At 41.4% G+C, this 23,064-nt stretch overlaps 1 protein-coding gene across 4 annotated transcripts in view; it reads right to left on the reverse strand.

Annotated features, from left to right (window-relative positions):
• The window catches only part of LOC132816355 (ETS-related transcription factor Elf-1-like), a 141,177-nt gene that overhangs the window by 22,753 nt on the left and 95,360 nt on the right, over nt 1–23,064 (reverse strand). For all 4 annotated transcript variants that reach the window (XM_060825813.1, XM_060825812.1, XM_060825810.1 and 1 more), the window contains one exon: nt 3,040–3,147. In XM_060825813.1, coding sequence (XP_060681796.1) covers nt 3,040–3,147 — 108 coding nt within the window. The remainder of the gene's footprint in view (nt 1–3,039; nt 3,148–23,064) is intronic.

The following is a 23,064-nucleotide window of genomic DNA, read 5'->3' on the forward strand; positions in this document are numbered from 1 at the left end:
AGAAGTCATTTCTTTACTCCAAGAGTAATGGGGCCTGGAACACACTGCCTGCAACAGTAGTAGACTCATCAGTTTGAAGGGCATTTAAATGGTCATTGGATAGGCATATGGACGAGAATGGAATAGTGTAGGTTAGATGGGATTCAGATTAGTACCACAGGTCAGCGCAACATCAAGGGCCGAAGGGCCTGTACTGCGCTGTAATGTTCTATGTTCTATAACCTCAAAACCATACTGCTGGGAGTCAGATAGGACAGTAGGAATCCTTTAAGTGGGAAGACTTGCGGTATTGGACTACCGGCAGAGATTGCTGGAATACCAAGTATGCTGGACAGCGGGTTGCCTAGGGCTTGGTTTTAGGACAGCTGCTTCTGTTAATCTAAGTTATTCACCAGATTTGGGTGTATACAGTACAATTTTAAACCTTACCTATGACAAAAAAAAACCCCAAAAGTATTGTGAAGTGCGGAGAATAGTAGTGATAAGAGCTCATGAGGACACAAGCCAGCTGATGGAAAAAGTGTGGATTCATTTCAGATCAAGTTTAATTCAGAGAATCATGAACTGGTGCATCTTGTTAGGAAAAACAGGAAAGGAAAATCATGAGGGGCATGGAGAGGGTAAATAGACATGGTCTTACCCATGGGTTGGGGGAGTCCAGAACTCGAGGGCATAGGTTTAGGGTGAGAGTGGAAAGATATGAAAGAGACCTAAGGGGCAACCTTTTCACACAGAGGGTGGTACTTGTATGGAATGAGCTGCCAGAAGAAATGGTGGAGGCTGGTACAATTACAACATGTAAAAGACATGTGGATGGTATATGAATAGGAAGGGTTTGGAGGGATATGGGACAAGTGCTGGCAAATTGGACTGGGTTAGGATATGTAATGGACCAATTGAACCGAAGGGTCTGTTTCCATGTTGCACATCTCTACGACAGTATCAAAGAAAGGGATCTAAGTTTAAAAGAAACAGAAGGGTCTGTTCACAAATCACTGAAGATGGGATGGCAGCTTGAATGTGTTGTTAGTGCCTTCCAGATTATGGGCGGCACAGTGGCACAGTGGTTAGCACTGCTGCCTCACAGCGCCAGGGACCTGGGTTCAATTCCCGACTCAGGCGACTGACTGTGTGGAGTTTGCACGTTCTCCCCGTGTCTGCGTGGGTTTCCTCCGGGTGCTCCGGTTTCCTCCCACGGTCACAAAGATGTGCGGGTCAGGTGAATTGGCCATGCTAAATTGCCCATAGTGTTAGGTAAGGGGTAAATGTAGGGGTATGGGTGGGTTGCGCTTCGGCGGGTCGGTGTGGACTTGTTGGGCCGAAGGGCCTGTTTCCATACTGTAAGTAATCTAATCTAATTAAAAAAAAATTAAAAAAATAGAGGGGCAGAATGAGTACAAAAGCAGGTCTTTCATGGTCAGCCTTTCTAACATGCAGGCCAGCTTCAAGTGGATGATCATGTCCACTTCTGGGCACCACACTTTATGAAGAATTTGAAGGCTTTAGGGTGAGTTTGTAAAAGATTTAGGAGAAGGATTCGAAGGATAAAACTTCAGTCACACAGATATTTCGGAGATAACGAAGTTGTTGCATTTGGGAAGAAGGAGAAAGTTGAAATGAGATATTCAAATTCATGTGGAGTCTAGAAAGAGCGGGAAGAAAATATTCCCATTGGCAGAAGAGACAAGAACCAAAAGGCAGTGATTTCAAGTGACTGGTTAAAAAATTCAAATGCGACAGGAGGAAAAATCTTTTTAACCAGCAAACGTTTTAACTGCCTTCTTTGCCTGATCACGTGGGGTTAGACACTACTGACTTGAATACTGATGAATGCAACAAGTGAAGTTCATAACATTGAGATGGTGTATCTGCAGGTCTGGATGTTGCCTGAGTTCTATCTACGGGTAAAAAATGAGGTCTGCAGATGCTGGAGATCACAGTTGAAAATGTGTTGCTGGTTCAAGCACAGCAGGTTAGGCAGCATCCAAGGAATAGGACATTCGACGTTTCGGGCATAAGCCCTGACAAAGGGCTTATGCCCGAAACGTCGAATTTCCTATTCCTTGGATGCTGCCTAACCTGCTGTGCTTGAACCAGCAACACATTTTCAACTGAGTTCTATCTACACCTGCTTGGTCTTTGAGGCAACCTACATATGGAAGCAGTGCACCAATGTTCTCATTCTACCACCCAGAAAACAATCCAGATGTGTACCTTGGTGAACCAAGCATCAGCCAAGGTACAATGATGCAATGTAATGTCCCCTCTGATAGCCCGAAGGAGTTTCAGGATGGGAAAAACTCAAGTCAGTGGGGAACCAGAGGGCAGACTGCAGGAAATGCCACCAACTCTGTTCCTGTTAAAACTCTGGCCTGAAAAGGCACATATCTGAAGCCATTTGAAGATGGACATATCTGTAACAGAACTGAGAAAATTATCACAGATGCAGTATATTGGATCTCGATAAAGGGACCTCATTTGTTGCATTTCTTAAAGTAACCAGGCTCCCAGATGAATGAACAATGATTATTCCTTAACAGGTTGATTGAGGGGGGGGGGGGGGGCTGCAATGGCAGAAGGGTAAGTGCAATAGGAACTATCCAGATTTAGCCATCAAACACAGAGGACTGTCGCATTTACAAACTTCCTAGGTGGTAATTGGAAAAGGAACACAACTAAAACTATGCAGCTGAGGTCACCAAGCCAAGAGAGTTGGAGATCAATAAATTCTTGAATGGGCAGGGAATTGAGGATCATTGGGAAAGGGCAGGAATGTGGATGCAAGGAATGCCAGATCAGCCACGATCTTAGTGAATGGCAAAGCAGGCTCGAGGGCCTGAATGGCCTACTCCTGGTCCCATCTCTAATGGAACACAGTAAACTATTGTCATAACACCAAGCATTGGTAACGCACGTGTTACTGATTCCAACTTACCTGCAATCTGCAAGTTACTGATTCCAACTTGTAATATGTTCCGTAATTAAACTGTTGTTAATTTTATTTTAAACATGTATAAAGTGTTTTGGTATAGTACTCACTTATCCTTTTCTCTTCAAAGGCAGGGCCAGGTGAGTCCATATTGAGCAGCGCCTCAGCAGCTTCAATAGTTTCCATCGTCTCATCTCCATTTTGACAGGAAGCCTCCACTGCAACATCAGAAACAAAGATAATTAATGGAGACACATCATAGCATGATGGAACAATGATAGCATAATTACACAGTGGCTGAGAAAGGGAAATGAAATCCCTGCCCTCAACTCACCCCAGCTTCTTCAAGTCACACATTCCTGCGCCTTTCTAACTCTAGCCTCTTATACATTCTGCTTGTCTCTGGATCAGTGTCATCTTAAGCTGCTCTGTCTGCCTACACAAAAGATACTTCAAAACCACATTTAGTGACCCAGCCTTCTATCCCATCACTGCTTAACAGGTATGTACTGCAACAAACTGAAACAGAACATCCAAAGGACACCACAGTAACTGATATGCTTGCGGAGGTACATAGGCTAAAACTAAAGAGTTAAATTGCAAGTACACCTTGGAAAAATGAACAATTTAACCACAGAATCCCTCACATTTTTCACTTAAGTATTACAAAATATTTTCTCCCTTCAAGGGGCTGTACTAACATTCGTTGCTCTTGTGGGTTAACTGTCTTAGTTATGACCTGCCAGGGCTGCTAATTGGTGTCAGAATGATGAACATGGATTGAACAGGTCCCAATACATGGACTCACAAGAGGAAGGCAAAATAGAAAAGTCTTAATGATAGTATGATAAGTAAATCAATAAGAATGAATGGGGAAATGCAGGCATGTCTGGGGAAATGCGGGAATGGCTGGGGAGATGTGGGAATGACAGGGGGATGCGGGAATGACCTGGGGGATGCAGGAATGACCTGGGGGACATGGGAGATGGGGGATGCGGGAATGACTGGGAATGTTTGAGGAGACGTGGGAATGATTGGGGAGATGTGAGACCAGAGCCAGCAGCAAACAGAAGAGAAGCCAAGTGCTTGGAAAGTGACTGATTAGACGAGATATTGACCATGAGTCTTCACAGTTCTCATCTCTCTGTGAAAATCTCTGAGGTAGTATTATCACTTGGAACACTGCACCTCAATAAATACCAATTTTCTATTACCTGAACAGTTGATGATTAAGAAAAGCTTAGGTTAGATTCCCTACACTGTGGAAACAGGCCCTTTGGCCCAACAAGTCCACACTGACCCTCTGAACAGCAACCTACTCAGACCCATTCCTCTACCCTATATTTACTCCTGTCCAATGCAGCTAACACTATGGGCAGTTTAGCATGGCCAATTCACTTGGCCTGCACATCTTTGGACTGTGGGATGACACCGGAGCACCCAGAGGAAACCCACACAGACACGGGGAGAATGTGCAAACTCCACACAGACAATCACTGGATGGAACTCGGGTCCCTGGTGCTGTGAGGCAGCAGTGCTAACCACAGAGCCACTGTGCCACCTCAAAATTACATATTTACTGTCCACATTAGACCTAATAACTCTGTTCAAGAAACCACTGCTCACAGTTTTTATTGGGGATTGGTGCTGACTGGGGAGCTGAGCTGGATTAGAGCCAGCAAGAAGATGGAGGTGGAGTTGGAAAGGATTTCCAACTCTTACACAAAGCTCTCAGTGACCTGCAATATTTAGATGAAAATAAAAAGCAAGCTTGTATTTATGGGATACTTCTGGGCTTTCCAAAATGCTTTCCAGCCAGTTCATTATTTCGAGGTAAGGTTAATGTTGTAAGAAACAGACAGAGAAGTCCAACAAACTGCAGTGACATCATAACCAAATACTATTTGCGAAATTATTTAGTGGGTTCTTGAAGAATAACTGTTGTCTAGGGCTTAAAAGAAAACCCCTCAATTACTCTTCAAAAAAATTACCATGAGTTCTTTTAAACAGACCAAAGTGAATTGGTTTACCAGCTCATCTAAAAAATAAACCTCCAAACCCTTAGCATTTCCCTTCAGTACGTCACCAGAGGGTCAGAGTTGGAGGTACATTCTTTCCATTCAGCCACAACTCATACATTCAATAGTAAAGGGATCAATTTGCACTTAATCCATTTTAAAAACCAGAGGACTACAATATCTCATACCCTTTTGCTTCTTTAAAGAAGTCAAATGTTTTGCAACATCTGAACAACTATTGAAAGTTGCATGTAAACCTTTTGCAAAGCTGCAGCCAGTAGAGTAAATTACTGTAGACTGCTACAACCAGTATTGAAAACAAATGCATAAATGCTACTCCCTCCACACTTCACATCAGCTCTGAAGTAGAGTCATCTAGACTTGAAAAATTAGTTTGCTCTCTCTCTCCATGGATGCTGCCTGACCCGCTGTGATCTCCAGCATTTGTTGTTTTCACTGCAGTCAATAGAGTTTTGTTGGGTAAAGGCAAGGGAGCTAAGGTGAGTAAATGGAATAGTTTACAGAACAGCCATGATTTACCCAACTGGTGTACCAACAACGGATAAAATGGTCGACCGATCAGCTCTTCAATACAGCGGCTGTTCTGCAGTCATCAGTAATTTTTAGAATTGAGTCAGTTCTGTTTTGAGGCTACTGGTTAGAATTCAATAACTCTCTTTGTTAGGGATGTGCACCTCCACTATTGTTCTGCTTAGGAAGTGACGCAGATACATGAAATACGTTAAACAGTTCACATCTGTAACCCAGTTATTTAGTGTGTTTTTTAAAAAATGAATTAAATTAGACATTTTGAATTAATAGAACTTAAGTACATTTGGTGTTCAAATACAGCAGTTAATAGTAGTTGCCTTTATTAGAATATGCAAAACCCATGACTTGTTACCAAAAATCCATCACCAGCTGGTCAGTTTTTAAAATTCTCCCGGCAAACACCATCTGGGTAAATTTTGTGCAACATCTGTTGTTACAGATGCTCCTTACTGATTTGTTATTTAATAATAAACGTCAAAGAGTGGAACTGCCAGATTCATACGTACACAGAGCAATGTCATGATATGCCAAAGCGTTCCCCACTGCTGTCAGAGAGAGAGAGAGAGAGAGAGAGAGAGAGAGAGAGAGAGAGAGAGAGAGAAGGAAACAGAGGAATTGGTGGTGGTGCAGTACACTTTGATACATTCCAGACGTGGATCCTGGCACAGAATAACACATGATAGATCACAGCAACGATTCTCCTGATTTCCCAGTCAGTCATGTCGTCGGACTGGAACATCAAAAACACTGAGCATCTCTAATCAGTCTCTCCATTCGACACTCCTGCCAAGTGTCACCCAAGACCCTGAACATTTACCTTCCATGAATACCTGTTTAACACCGTAGTCAAGTAATAATGATGAAAGAAATCGGGAGATAAAGGACAAAATCACAGAATCCCTACAGTGTGAAAGCAGGCCATTCGGCCCATCGAGTCACACTGACCCTCCAAAGTCATTCCACCCATACCCACCCCCTTCCCCATCCCTGTAATCCTTCATTTCCCATGGCTACTCCACCTAGCCTACACATCCCTGGGCACTACGGACAATTTAGCTTTGTCAATCCATCTAACCTGCACATCTTTGGACCGTGGGGGGAAACTGGAGCACCCGGAGGAAGCCCAGGCAGACACGAGGTGAATGTGCAAACTCCACACGGACAGTCACCCGAGGGTGGAACTGAACCCAAGTCCCTGACGCTGTCAGGCAGCAGTGCTGACCACTCACCCACTGTGCCACCCCATTGCTATCAGTGCACAGCAAAACTTGAAAGCATATTCCTCAAGTGCAAACACATCTCACTCAGACAGTACTGCCTTTACTCTGAACAGAGTAGACAAGCAGGAGACTGGAAGAACACAGCAAACCAGGCACCATCAAGAGGTGGAAAAGTCAACGTTTTGGGATTCCTGAAGAAAGGTTACACCCAAAATGGCGACTTCTCCACTTCCTGATGCTGCCTGGCTTGCTGTGTTTGTCTACTTTGGATTCCAGCATCTGTAATTGTTTTGTCTTTATTCTGAACAAACCTGACAGAGAGCAGAATACCTCTTCACTTCTAAAGTGCAGTTACCGGTTGTAGATTGTGCTCAGCAACTGCATCTTTCAACTCCACATAGTAAACTGAATCCTCCAAAGGCTAAACTTGGTCTACACCAGGGTAGTTCACACGATGGTAGCTCAGTGACGTTTGACAATACGTACATTAACACACTGTGTGATAATACCAGATTTAGCTTTGTACGAGAGATGGGGCTGAGTGCCAAAAGGAACTGGTGAGCAGAAAAAACGTGGAGATGCTGGAAATCAGAAGCTGTTGGGGAAACATAGCAGGTCAGACAGTATCTGTGGAGAGAAAGCAGAGTTAATATTTTGGATCCAGTGACCTTTAATCAATACTGATTTTAGTTAGGAACAGGCACACATGCCAACCTTTTCTTAGCTGAAACCAGTTCTGAAAGAGGAGCCAATGAATCTGAAACATTAACTCTGCTTTCTCTCCACAGATGCTGGCAGACCTATTGAGCGTTTCAAGCTATTTGTTTTCTTTTTGATCTGTTGAGCAAATTCCTTTCTTTCAACACTTACTCCTGCAGCTATGATCTAAATTGATTTTGACAACTGTTTGCATTTTTGGTGAGTCAGAAAGTTATGAATCTAAGCCAGCCCCATTAAGAATTGAGCATGACATTTGAGCAGTAAATGTTGGCAAAGACTAGTCCCCAAGCAAGGACTACATTTGCTGTTTCTACTCGTACACAGGGGGGAGAGAAAAAAAAAGAGTGTCTTGGGGAAATAAAGGGGTCATATTCTCGCCTGAAACAATCCACATGACCAGTGTTTCAAAAATGTTCCAGTTGAAGCTTTTTTCTCCTCCAGCTCTCAGAATTCCTTTTCTGTGAATGTGTTGAATTGAACTCAAAGTGGAACTAATGGCAGAGCTTTGTTAAGTCAGAGGAAAACGTGTGGGAGCACTGATGTCCTTTGTGAAGCTTATGAACAACCATTTAATAAGAAACCTTATAAAATCCTGAGGAGCATAGATAAGGCACAGAGCAAGGGTCTTTTCCTTAGAGTGGGGGGGGTACAAAACTAGGGGGCATATTTTTAAGGCAAGAGGAGAAAGATTTTAAAAGGACACGGGGGCTACTTTTTTGTTTTAAACACGGAGATACTTAGTGTGTGGAATGAACTGCCAGAGGAAGTGGTGGTTGCAGATACAGTTACAACATTGAAAAGATATTTGGGCAGGTACATGACCATGGAAAAGGTTTGGAGGGATAGAGGCCAAATGCAGGAAACAAGGACTAGTTTGGTTTGGGAACATGGTCAGTGTGGTTTTAATTGAACCAGGGTCTGTTTCTGTACTTTAGGACTCAGATTCATCCTAGTGTAAGACCATAAGACATCGGAGTGGAAGTAAGGCCATTCGGCCCAGCGAGTCCACTCCGCCATTCAATCATGGCTGATGGGCATAGTGTAGAAGCAATATGTGAATACAGGTCACTTATTGCAAATAATCCAAATGTGAATTTTATTCTGCAGCTGTTCAATCCGATGGTATTGCAGGGTTCTGAAGCAGAAAACAAAAAAGATAATGCTTTGAATCCATTACATTCAACAAGGAAATATTGAAAGAGATGGTGGAAGAAACATCCAAATCTATTCCACAAGCTGACAATCTGTTTCATTTCTCTACGCCTTGAATCAGTTAACAGAAGATTGAAATTTTCCATCTCTACTTCTTTGGAATAAATCAGAAGCCATCTCAATTTTGCAGCAGCATTGTTTGACACAACTGGTCACTTCAGATTCTGGCATCAACAGCATGTATTTGTTTTCCATGAGATGAGGTGGTAAGGTATGTCCAACTCAGCACAAAGATAAGCTTCAACTCTTCTTGGTTTGTAATGACAGTTTAAATGGTTCCAAACTACTTTGCATGTAGCTAGATAACGCTTTTCTGAATAAATGAATAATTCATTATCGAGCCAAAGCCAGACTGACTATTTAGAGGGCAGTAGTTCCGTTCCACAGATTCAGGATTTGCGCTACCTACCAGTTTCACAACAAGGAGCCAATCATTTTCATTTTGAGGTGCCTGTTTAATGATCAGATGGCAGGAAAACATGCTGTGCCAAATACCAGAGCTGGCATCAATGCCATATTGAGGCTGTCACATCACCTGAATGTCAGTCACTCAACTTGGCAAAGCGAAGCTTCTGTGGAGAGCATGGGTCTGGAATGCACTCCCATGGTGGTCAGAGGGAGCATGACACACACACACCCTGAAGGCAAAACTTAGGACGAGTTCCGATAGCGACTCAAATCTATAGAACAATCTAATTTACAAAACATGTGATATCCTTCGAAGGCAAACACATATGACAGCAAGGAGTGGGGACCTTACTCAGAAACCCCACTGCAAAATCTCATCTTCTTTGCAGCAAAATCTTCCAGGTGCAGTCATCTGTGTCTCAAAAGGATGAGCAAGAAAATGCTAAACTGGGCAGCAAGTTCAATATCACAAGGATTTTCAGTAGAAATAGTGTGTACGTGTGCGCGCATACACACACAGTCAACTAGAAGTATCAAGGACAGAAGAAAGCCATTCACTGTTATGAACCAGACCAAACCCCCTTCAAGTATATCCAGGAGATAACCTGCACCCTAACTTTTCCTATTTAAAGGAAAGTGTTCCAGATGTAATTTGATTGGTTACACTTATTTGGATTTAAGCAAAACTTTATTCTTACTCTTAAAGTACAAAGAAAAGATTAATATAACTTGAACTCAAATGGAAAACTTGGCAGAATCATAGATTAGTAGACAACAACTGCTCCAATACAGTAACATCCCATAAACACACCCTTAGCAAAGGCAAATTCAGTAAAATAGATGGCCTTGCATAGGCCGTTTCTCCAGTCCAGGAGGAAAAGAACACCAAGATAAAACACCAGTAGAGAGGGAGATATGGTAGCTTCCATAATCAACTTCAAAACCCCAACAACTATTGAAAAATAAACTAAAACCCTAGTTCTGTGGGAGCCTGACTCCACCCATTCATGCTGCTTCTATTGTTTCAACTTAAAACACCCCAAAGGCCTCACAGGCTGGTTACTTTATTGGCCTGGAGCAGACCGCTCAGCATCTCTTTCTCAACCTCTCATCAACAAAAAACAGGCAAAATAAAGCCATTGTCGAGTCACATCACACCATTGTGACTGTGTTGGTGCTCAAATGTTACCTATTGAATGTACTCCCTTGTTTTGTCACCATGGCCATATAGAAGTGTTTTTATAAACGATCTAATTTCCTTTTAAAAAGTTACTACCGAATCTGCTTCCACCACCATTACAGGCAGTTTGCTGAATTTAAAGTTCATCTTATTTAATGCCAATTATTTAATGTCTACGTTCGCTGGTTAGCAAGCTACCAGCTAGTAGAGAGTACTCTGTCCCCTGCCTATCTGCTCCACTTACTTTTATACAATGAATACAAATCCCCCGAGTAAAGCAATTGTCTGCTCATTTCAGCGTTTAAAGTGATTGTTGTGCTATTTAGTCTGTAGAGGTGCACTCTTCAGTAATATGTAGGTAGGTGTGTGTGTCTGTCTGTGTGTGTGATCAAGGCTTTACATTGCGACTCCAATGAGGGATGTTGGCTGTACAGGATTCCTGGTTTGGCCCAAGACTATTTAGCAAGGACTACTTTCATCATGGTCATCAAAGCCTGCCCATCAGTGAATGCTTGGGGTTTCTCCCTTAATTGACCCAAAGAATATTTGCAGTGGACTTTGCTCCATACAGGGTGCACGGAGATGGAAGACAGGCAGTAGACAAATTGAACATATCATTATACGACTATCAGAAATAGGAATAGTAAGTCATTCGGCCCCTCAAACCTGCTCTGGTTCCTGGCTGATTTGACACTCATGTTCACTTTACTGCATGATCAAGAATCTATCTCAGCCTTAAATATACACAATGATTCTACCCCCACAACTATGGCAATGCGTTCCAAAGACCCTCAACCCTCCGACTCAGCCTCCAGGAAACCAGTTCAAGGAAAGAACAATGTATGATGGGTAGTCACTTGGCTCCCCTCTCTCTGCCTTTGTGAACAAGGGTATAACCTTTGCAACTCTGTTCTTTGCACCATTCACATATCAAAGCATGCTTGAATGATTTGGACCAAAGTCCACATTAGGTCCAAACTTATCCCCTTCAGAAACCTACGATCCATTTAATCTGGACCGGATGACTTTCATATTTCAAGTGCCGCTATAACTACAAATTTTATAAAACAAAAAATCATGTCCAATTATTTGGCTTCCTTCTACATGACTGAAGAAGCATTCACTGAAAAAGCACAAACAACTTCAGCAAATTCTTAACCTCAACAAGATTTACTTTTTGTACCTTAATCAGTCCAGTCAGTTCTTTTGACTACCCTTTTAACCTTTATTGTATCAAGATTTTTCTAATTACGACTAACCTTCTCATACTTTCTCTTTGCTCATTTCCTTTCTGAGTTCTCCTTTGCACTGTGAAATTAGTTTCGTTTTGTAGCTTCTTATTAACCTGATGTCGATCATGAGCTTTCTGTTCCTGTTAGATTTAAATCTCAACTTCTTCAGATCTGCAATGGGGTGCTTGGTTTGGATACTTTTCCTTTCTCTCCAGGAAAAGAGATTAATGGGAGGGTGGAAGTAAGAAGCCGGTTAGCTGAGCATGAAACTAGTCACATCTGCAAGCGACAAAGACATGGAAGAAAGTGTCAACAGCGGATGGGCTCGGGAAGGTGAGGGGGACACAGGGCGAGGTTATAGGCAGTCGAAACAGCTTCATGATGGAGAAGAACGAGGGGTGAGAAACTTAGCTCAAGGTGAAATTCTTTGCAACTCAGGTAACTTAATCCAAGCTAGGCAGCGGCTAGGAAGGGGATGGAATCAGGAGGGAATGTGGGGGTGTGGGCAGTTCAAGGGGTAAGTGAGCAGTTCAATGGGAAGTGAAGGTAACATTTGTCTTCTTCTCCATGTTTAAGTGCAGGTAACAGCCACTGGATGCCAGGCAGACAGCAGGGTCAACAGCATAGAGGAAGAGGAGCTGGAAGATACCATGGTAATTAGGGAGGTTGGCACAATGTCTTCATCTGCCACAGATGAGGAATGAAGCAAATCAACAATTGATCCAGGAGGCATTCCAGGCAGGGGTTCTCGTCCCCTCGGTCTGTGAAATGGTTTGAAAGGGTCTGCCAAAAATAACCAATTAAATGTCAGAAGAAAAGGTTGAATTCATAACAACTTTCTACCTAGAAGATAAACATAAGTGTCGCAGGGTTAATTTGTCTACTTAGGTGTAGTTGCTGTCTAGCTTTACTCACCTTTCTCTCTAAGTTTCTCTATTCCCAAGAACCCTAACATATCAGTTTTTCCTCCAAAACCGACGTTTTACATTTTAATCATTCCACTATAATTAGCCAGCTGCCTCGATCCTAGGCTTGAGAGTTTCCTCTCAACATCTCTCTAACTTTCCTTTCTGCCTTCTTCTGTAGACACTCGCTTCGAAATCATAACTTTGACCAAACATGGATGCTGAAAATGTGTTGCTGGTTAAAGCGCAGCAGGTCAGGCAGCATCCAAGGAACAGGAAATGCGACGTTTCGGGCCAGAGCCCGTCATCAGGAAAAACATGGATGCATGCATCCAAACATGGATGCACCTGCATTAAGGTCTGAAGTGATACAATCAAAAAGCTTTGTTTGACAATATTCCTATAAAAGCACTTTAAGATGTTCTTCTACATTTATGTTGCTATGTAAGTGCATGCTATTGTTACTGTATTTTAGAATATGACAATCAGTGACTTTTACCATCAGCAGTGACCTTACTGGGATTGTCCCCTTTTCACCAATAATTCCAGTTTGTAAATTATAATTAAATTTATGCTGTTGACTATTCACTACGAGAAAACAATTCATATACAGGGTCAATAGAATCTCAGCTGGACCAGAAACAAATAATGAGAAACAATGAAGTGACATTATTAAGGCACAGAACTTTCCAGGATTTTTGTATAATCAAAGTAAAAGTAAATAAATGCCTACGTGACATTTCTTGTGAAATCAAGTCAGCTTTGTCAAGCAATCATACTAGCAGAAAGTAAGGACTACAGATGCTGGAGATCAGAGCTGAAAATGTGTTGCTGGAAAAGCGCAGCAGGTCAGGCAGCATCCAAGGAGCAGGAGATTCAGGAAGAATGGCTCATGCCCGAAACGTCGATTCTCCTGCTCCTTGGATGCTGCCTGACCTGCTGCGCTTTTCCAGCAACACATTTTCAGCAAACAATCATACTACCAAAGCAATGAAGACAAAAGTAATCCATGACTGTCTGGAGTAATCAATCCTCACTTATTTACTTTGTTTAAAAAAATGTGTTCGATTGAGGTGGTTAACAGAATAGTAGTTAACAGAAACCCCACTTACAGCTGGTACTTCCTACAAATCTATGAGATAACTCACAGATGTTTGAACCATAAATTGCTTGCAGTCAAAACAACAAAAGCAAATTAGAAACTCACAAGGCTTATCAACAAGGTGCAAACATGTACTTTTTCCTGCCCCCCAACCCCAACTGAATGATCATAGGAGAACTGAGTTGCTTTCATGGCAAACTTTAGTGCAGCTACCATTTTGCTGCAGCTCAATTCAAAGCTCAACCCTCAAAATAATTCTATTGTGAATTTCTTGCTTGTACTGAGCTTAAGAATCAAGAGATGCTTCTTACTCTGCTGGGTTCTAAGAATACAAGGGAACAGAAAGTTCCATTTCAAAGCAACAAGTGAGTTTTTGATCATTGATCAGTGTTCAAAACCTCTTTGTTGAAGATATGATGATGAGGTAAGAAGGGGTCCATTGGCTATCCTCTGTTCAACTTCCTACATTTATTAGAACAAAGGTTCAAGCTATTTTTGCATGAGGAAAAATCTCTCTCCAAATTAAATAGTTTAAATAAAAAGTTAACTATTTCCACTATGAGCAATAAGGAGTCAATTATCAATAATTCCTGAGTTAAAAAAATATCAATTTATTGCTATTACATTTAAGAAAAAATAAACTAGCATGTAACTTTCATACAGTAACTTGAACCTTACACCACATACACAAAGTTCACAGTTAAAGGGGAGTGGGTGACCAAAATAATTTAGATGTTTTTTGATGTGGACTTTTTTTTTTGAGGCACAAGGTTTTAACTTGAGCCTGAAGTTGTTCATGACCGGTTCCTTGGATGCTCTCAGTTGTAGAAACGTTGCGGCTATTGAAAAATTTCAGTCCCTTGATAACTTTTCTTTCTAGCTGTTTCCACAGGAACCAGGTGTTAACTTTTTTTTAAAAACAGAGAAGCAATTGGAGACACCAGTTTCTCTTCAAATATCTGCCTGAAATCCTCATGGAAGGTCTACTGAAATGCACCTCTCAGCGTACGTTTCCAAGAGGATTTTTAGTTGGTGGTAGCAATCTTGTTACTAATACTCTGCATTTGTTAATATCCTTTTGAGATCATGATAGGTTTCAATGGGTGAAATCCTGGTTGTTGAACCACAAGGTGACAATCCAGTTTTACAGAGTTTTGACAGTCAGAGTTTCAATGTTAACTGAAAATAACAAACGCTAGAGATCACAGTGGGTCAGGCAGTATCCGCAGAGACACAAGACAGCAAGCTGGGGTAAGTTGGAGTCATGGGTGGTTGCTGAGAAAGGAAACATGAGTGTGGAAGCCAGTTTTGGCAAACACCTTGTTGCGGTGAAATGAAAAGCAACAAAGACGTACACAGTGAAAGAGACAACCAGAATTGCTGTCAGAGGTAAGAGCAAAATATCTTCAGGGTAGGCATTCCTCCAAGAGACGTAGCAGTCAATTAAATCCAAAGTAGGAACAGATTACTGCAGATGTTGGCATTTGTTTTGAAAACACCAAATGCTGGAGATGACAGCAGGTCAGACAGCATCCACGGAGAGAGAGCAAGCTAATGTTTCAACACTAGATGACTCTTCATCAAAGCTGAGTTGCAATGTTAACCTCTGATTTGGGCAGGATGGTAGTGGCAGGGTTGAAATCGCCTCGTTATACAACAAATTTAAGGTTTAAGTCTATATTGCAGCAATCCCTATTGTTAAGAAGTCTTGTCCTATGCAAGACAGTTCAAGGTCTCATGAGCTATAGATTCCAGATGATGAACGTTAATGTCCAGATAATTTGACGGGCTTTTCTGGATATGGTAGTTGGACCCTGCTATCAGACATAGATTTCTACATTCCTGAGAGTTCGGCTACTTTCAGGTCAAATGAGTTCAATGACTACCTTAACGTTTTCCAGCTCATTTTTACCGGTTTTTCTCTCAACCACAAAGTTCCAGAGAAAGGATTTACAGATTCCGATCACAGCCGAATGGAACGGTGCAAGAGACTGAAATGGACAAATGGTTCCTACTCCTAAACTCGATGTTCCAATGTAACTTAGAATAAGGACTTGGATGGGATGGGTTCAATAACTGAACTAGGGAACAGAATGAATCACTACTTTAATTTGATTAATCTGATGAACACGCCACTGGATGACAGAAATGATGTGCATTTATATAACACCTTTAATATCGAAACAGAAATGTGACAAGACACTACAGGGTTGCAGCGGGCGGGGCAAATTTTGTTTTAACTGGCACCTTATCAACCTGCACACTTAATAAACTGGCAAAAATTCTATTCCATGCTGTCTGAGTATTTATGCTCAAAATAAAGTGTATACCCCCTGCGTTAGATTTCTGCTACTGACTGTGTGTTTTTACATTGTGATATGCTGATGTTGTTGCACTGATATTTTGAGGGATGTTGATATCTCAAAGCTTCGTTTGGTCAGGGTTTCCCTGTAGTAATGTGCACCTCTTGCTTATCAAGGACGTTTGATGGAGTAGTGCAGTCCTGGCTGTATAAGGCACTGATTAATATAAAGCTTGCTACATTAGCAAGGGTCAATATGGCAGATTTTGAAAGAAGTAGTCAGTGGAGATGTTCCACCCGGGAAATAAAAACACTCATCGAGCGTCGTTCGTCCCGATCTTAAGAGGATTTCAGATCGACAAAACTTAAGAGAAAATATTGAAGGTCACTGATCCATCTACAGGTCATTACATCCAGAGAAATAGACAAAAGGAAATAAACTCCAGTGTAAAGTTTCTTGAACAGCTACAATTGGATCATAAAGTATACCAAATGCTGACAAGCTTGACCATCACTTCCCACATTGACCACAGACATAGTGTACTGCTTTAGCAATCAATTATGAGTTGATAAAGCCAAATGTTGGCACAAATTAAAATTTTTTCAATATCTAATTGATTTATCTTCATTCACTTGAATGGACTGTACAATAAGAATCTCAACACTTCCTACTTTTACAAGTGGTTTCAAACTTCTTCCTTTATTATTCAGTACACACTCACATCCCTCTCTAAACAAATCAGCCAGAGGATTTATTGCAATGCTAGTTTATGCAATGTTGTATTGTCCCTCACAACCAGGGTAAGCACGTTGCAATCTTCCCAAACAAGGATATCGGCCATTGCTGACCAAGTGACAATGTTCATTTGAAAAACAGACAAGAACAGGAATAGCTGAAAATGTGTTGCTGGTTAAAGCACAGCAGGTCAGGCAGCACCTCAGGAATAGGGAATTCGACGTTTCGAGCATAAGCCCTTCATCAGGAATGGGTCCATTCCTGATGAGGGGCTTATGCTCGAAACGTCAAATTCCCTATTCCTGAGATGCTGCCTGACCTGCTGTGCTTTAACCAGCAACACATTTTCAGCTGTGATCTCCAGCATCTGCAGACCTCATTTTTTACTCGAAGAACAGGAATAGGCCAATTGGCCCTTCGAACTGCCTGATATTTCAATATGATCATGGCAGATCATCAAGCTTAAAACCTTAATCTTGCCCTCCCTAGCCCCCCACCCAACCAATATCCCTTGATCTCCTTGGCCACAAGAACTATATTTACCCCATTCTTAAAAAACACATTTATATTTTCGCCTCAACCACTCTGAAGCAGTGAATTCCAAAGGCTCAGTACTCTCTGGGTGAAGTCAATTCTCCTCATTTCAGTCCTAAAATGTGTACCCCTTAAACTACAACCAGAGTTCTGGACTCCCCTGCCATCAAGAACATCCTTGCTGCATCTACTCCGTCCAGTCCTTTCAGAATTTTATAGGTTTCTAAGAGAAATCCAACACCCCCCTTCATTATTCTAAACTCCAGCAAATACAACTGACTCAATCTCTCATCCCAGAAAGCAATGTGGTAAACCTTCTTGCACTCCCTGTACAGAAAGAACATCCTTCCCCAGATATGGAGACTAAAACTGCCCTCAATATTCCAGGTGCAGCCTTACCAGTGTCCAGTATAATTGCAGCAAGACGTCCTTACTATCTTTTTATCACAAGGCATTGGTATGTAGAGAGTTAAATGGATATTAAGTTATGAGGCAAAGATGGGTTGAAGGAAACCTTAGTTAGAAATAATGCTATATAATTAACCGTACAGCAGCACAATAAAGTCTTCAGTTGCCAAAGTTTTTGAAATCAGTTTATAAAGTTAAGGAGAGTCAGTCAAAACCCAAAAGTATTTTTTCTGCAACAATCTACTGCAGTTCTTTTAGGATAATGTCAGAAAATGCTAGAAATACATAGATTAGGCATCCATTTATACAGAGAGAAATAGAGTTAACATTTCAACTCTTCATGCTCTTACAGTTAAAACAGCTTTTAAGCCGGACAGAGCAAAGGGGACAGGGAACAAAAAGAATAAAAGGTACAGGAGTAATAGAGTGTAGGATAAAGTTAAACAACTTTATATATAACATTGTTAATGTTATAAAAAGGTGCCTCAAAAACATCAAATGACAAAATGACCCAAGATGATTTATGAAACAAAATATCAGACCAAGCCACATTAGCAGATATTAGGGATTATCAGAAGCTTGGTCAAAGAGGGACATCTTAAATAGCATTCTAAAGGAGAGTAATGGAGAGGTTATAGAGAAAGAATTCCAGGAATTGTGAATGCACAAGACCCCAGAATTTGAAGAGCACAGGTCTCTCAGAGAGTTGTGGTGCTGGAAGGAAACGGTGAAGCCATACAGGGATTTGAAAAAGAAGATGAGGATTCTAAAATCAAGCCCTTGCTTGACTCGGGGTCCATGTAAGTCAGTGAACATCTAGTGATGAATGAAAGTTGTTGAAAGATAGAGACAGAAGTTTGGATGACCTCCTCAGGTTTATGGAGGGTGAAATGCAGGAGATAAGCCAGGAGTGCATTGGAGTAGAGGCAGCCAAGGCATGGATGAGGGATACAGAACAAAATATAGCAATGTCACAGAGGTGGACATTGCAATGGCATGAATGTGTGGTAAGAAGCCGAGGTCAGTGTCAAATATCACACCCAAGACTGGAAACAGTCTGTTTTAGGGTCAGATTGTTGTCAGGTAAGGAATATAATCAGAAGCTTGAAAATGTAGGGATAAAAACAATGGCTTTGGACTTCTCAAAAGTTAATTAAGAAAATTTCTGCTCACTCTCAGTCCTCAACAGTCAAGAGGTGGTGGTAAGGTAGAGCTAGAAGTTGTCAGCAGATCTATGAAAACTGAGCCTCTTTTGGATAACGTCACCATGGGGTAAAATGTAGGTGAGAAATAGGAGGGGTTAAGACCAGACCGTTGGGTAACGCTCAGGGGTAATGGTGCAGCAGCAAGAGGAGATGACAATGTAAGTGATACACTGTCTAGGATTACGTAAAAACGGAACCAGCTAGACAGCTGGAATGTCAGCAGAAAAGCAGTGGTCCTGTGGTCAACAGGCAAAGACAAGTTAATAAATGTCAGGTATGACAGTATGCCTTTGTCACAGTCACCTTACAGCTTATTTGTTATTATGATTACAGCTATTTTCATTTTTGGTCATTTTGAAAATGGGTATGAAAAGGTGATTTTTTTTTTGATTCCCCAGCTCACCCAAACGACTTCCGAGTTTTTAATGATGGCAGCAGGGACCATAGTCACATACTGGCCTCTCAAACACAGAACGAGCAGTAAGTAGATTTGTTAGACAACTGGACAGATTTCATACCCGTACTGACTTAAATCAGGACCTTACAGACTAAAACCTGTTTCTTGAAACAATGAAGAGGGACAGGTCTAAATCCAGTGTTCTACTGGGAGAGGAGTAGTCTTTAGACATCGTTGTAGTCTTGTAACTCTGTTACCATGGTACACTGTCAATTGGTCCAAGAGTAAGCAGAAGAGTGGAAATAGTTTAGAAGTATATTAGATGGCTATACAGGTAGTTCTCCTATAATGTGGTAACTGTGTTCCTGACAAACACCATGTTATAGAAAATCACACAATATAAATAACATGGCCCAAGGGAAAAACAGGGTTAAGGCAAACCACCAAATATATCAGTAAACATCAAAACAACTATAGCAATTAGCCTAACACAAACGATAGCACAGACTATATATCAGTATATATATATCAGTTAATATCAAAACAACTACAGTAATTAGCCTACACAAATTATAACACAGACTAAATAAATCTTTAAATCATAGCGTAATAACACAGCAAATGTAATGATGTAACAATACAAATCACTGACCACAGCACTGAACCTTTCACCAAGCTTTTCACCAGAAAGCGTGCGAACTGATTGACCATGTGATCCCAACACAGAATTCCAGCCCTCCCCAAGATTCTCCCCCCAGTTTGAAGTAAAGTTCCTTCTAAATGTAAACTCCAATCCCCTGTTTCAGGCTCAGATCCAAGACTTGCTGAGCTGATTGCATTCCTGCTTTAGCTGAACACACTGAATTTGCATTTTGCAGACAGAGGATCCTGAGGCTGGGTTTTGCTGTTCAGGTAAGTGCTGGAGATGGAATCACGTAACAGCGAACAGGAGTTCACTTTATATATAAAAGAAAAAAGTCTGCAATTCACTAATCGCGTTACAGCCAAATCACATTTAATAAATGTGCTTTAAAGGAGAACTACCTGTAATTTGAGGACTGTTTGCATCCAGTTGGCTTATTTGGGTAAATCTAAGAATAAATGATTTCAATGATAAATCTATGAAGAAAAGCAACTTTATGATTGGCAGGAAGGGTTCATTTTAATAATGAATAACAATAAATGGTTTCTCCAGTACATTCTACACACTGTCACCTATCCTGCCCCACTTTGATGGTTTGCCTGGACAAAGTTTCTTTCTCCTCAAACAAACAAAATCTCCTAAAGATCACAGTGAAGAGTCAATAAAAATGATTGGAGATCTTATCCTTTAGAAAACAGCACCACAGCTGTTGCTGTATTTTTGAGACTCAGAACTGTAGAGAGGGTGCCCGAGTCATTTGGGTATTCAAGCTCATCGATGACTAAAACCTTGAGCACAGTGGCAAAATCAATGCTGGTCTTTATCTCAAGACAGCAGAAATATAAAAGAGGAGGAAGTCTTGGTCAGGCCTCATCTGGACTGTTGCATTTAGCTCTAAGCATGGTACCGCAAGAGATCTCTCTCATCTTTGAAGGCTATTAACTAGAATTATACCAGGACTTAATTAATAAATAGGAACAATACATAAAATTGCTTTGCTTTCCCTGGAGTTTGGAAGTTGATGGGTGACCAAATGATTCGATACAGGAGACACAGGAGACACAAACTTATTGCTAATTCTGATGGTAAATTCAAGACCAAGAAGAGACCATGTCAAAATTAGCCTAAAGGCCATTCCAAAAAAATGGCAATACATTTTCACATGGAGAGAGGGAATTTTGACAACCCTCTAATGCTGCTGAAGCTCATACACTGGAGTTGATACAAGAATGAGGTTAAAACATTTGTGTTAAGTAGAGTTTCACGTCTCAACGTTGGGGAAAGGGTTAAATGGAGATGATATAAGAAAGAAACAAACAGCAGGAGAAGGCCATATGGGCTCCTTGAAACTACTCCACCACTCAACAAGATCATGGCTGAACTTTTACTTCAACTCCACTTTTCTACCAGATCACCATTTCCCCCGGTTCTTTCCAATCCTTTAATCTTTTGCGCATGCTCAACTATTGAGGATCCACAGCTCTTGGTGATCAAAAATTCCTAAGATTCTCTCTCTCCAACTGTGCCCAGTAGCCCACTCCTTAACTTCAGACTAAGACCCTAGTTCTAGTTTCACCAGCCAAGCAAAACCAGGTCTCTGCTCTGTTAAATTCCCTCAACTGTTTTTATTTTAATGGGAGCACCTCTCATCATTCTCAACTTCATAATAAAGGCCTAATTTACTCAACATCTCATCCAGAAACCATTCCAGAAACCTTCAATCCACTGCCTCCACATCAAGTGAAGCCCAAAACACAATCGCCACGGCTCACTGACTTTAGCTCTTGAAAGTTAATACATTTCTTCAAAACCAATAATAGCATTTTACTCAACAAATATTAGACTACCTGGCTTGGTGTTATCTTGCCTTCTCCTTTTAAGTGTTACATTCAGTACCTGCTCATTCACTAAATATACTTCAGTATCTAGCAATATTTGAAGATCACAATCGGTGTGTGCATTATCTCTGCAGCATATTCTCTGATGTGGATCTTCAATACTAAGGGAATTTCTTCTTAGACTTTTTCATTTCATCGATTGTTTCAGTTTTTTTATTGAAAGGGTTCGGAAAAGATTTACAAGGCTATTGCCAGAGTTGGAGGATCTGAGCTACAGGGAGAGGCTGAACAGGCTGGGGCTGTTTGCCCTGGAGCGTCGGAGGCTGAGGGGTGATCTTATAGAGGTTTACAAAATTATGAGGGGCATGGATAGGATAAATAGACAAAGTCTTTTCCCTGGGGTGGGGGATCCAGAACTAGAACGCATAGGTTTAGGGTGAGAAGGGAAAGATATAAAAGGGATCTACGGGGCAACTTTTTCATACAGACATTGGTACGTGTATGGAATGAGCTGCTGGAGGAAGTGGTGGGAGGCAGGTACAATGGCAACATTTAAAAGGTATTTGGATGGGTATATGAATAGGAAAGGTTTGGAGGGATACAGGCCGGGGGCTGGCAGGTGGGACTAGATGGGTTGGGATATCTGTTTGGCATGGACGGGTTGGACTGAAGGGACTGTTTCCATGTTGTGCATCTCTATGACTATATTAAGTACAGCACATTTCTCTCATTAGACACATGGCTTTTCTCAATTGTTGGGTTATTTTTTTTCCTCTCTGTGATCTATCGTTGAAAGACAGATTCAACATTTCACACTTGTGCCATACACTTACTGCCGATCAGAATTTGCCTCAACATTTGGGATAATATTTACTTGCACTGCTTTTAGATTCACAACACAGAAGCAGATCCTTCAGTCCAAACAGTTTCATAACCATAATCCCAAACTAAGTAGTCCCACCTGGCTGCGCATGGCCCATATCCCTCCAAACATTTCTTATTCATGCATTTGCCGAAATGTCTTTTAAATGTTGCAACTGTACCTGCACGCACCACTTCCTCTGGAAGTTGGATAAGGATTCTGGGTAATCTAAGATGAAGGACAGGAAAAAATTCTGGCTGTAACAGCTGCTCCTTTTTTGAGGTATTTTAGGTGTTGGAGGTGATTTCCTCGAATCCCAGGAGCAGTAATTACTGTTTTATATGCTGTTGCATTGTTTTGGAACTTTGGGGAAAAAAAGTCAAAACAGCAGCAGTTTTGAAAGGGAGAAGAACAAACAAAGGAAACACATGGTGAGGTCAGTGCAGGAGAGAGAGAGAAAGAAACTGACACAGCAGGGAACCTGCACAGTTACTGCCTTTGCTGTTTGAATTCATGTATCGCTGGACATTGTTAATTTTCCCAGACGCATTCCAAACAGTGAAATTCACAACTGATCTTGGAGGAACTGATTGGGCGAAGTTCACAGCACAGAAGCAGATAAGTGTATTGGTTTTAAGTGGAACCTACAGAACGTCTGCAG

The sequence above is a fragment of the Hemiscyllium ocellatum genome, chromosome 6 (genome assembly GCF_020745735.1).
Source record: "Hemiscyllium ocellatum isolate sHemOce1 chromosome 6, sHemOce1.pat.X.cur, whole genome shotgun sequence".
Classification (NCBI taxonomy): domain Eukaryota; kingdom Metazoa; phylum Chordata; class Chondrichthyes; order Orectolobiformes; family Hemiscylliidae; genus Hemiscyllium; species Hemiscyllium ocellatum.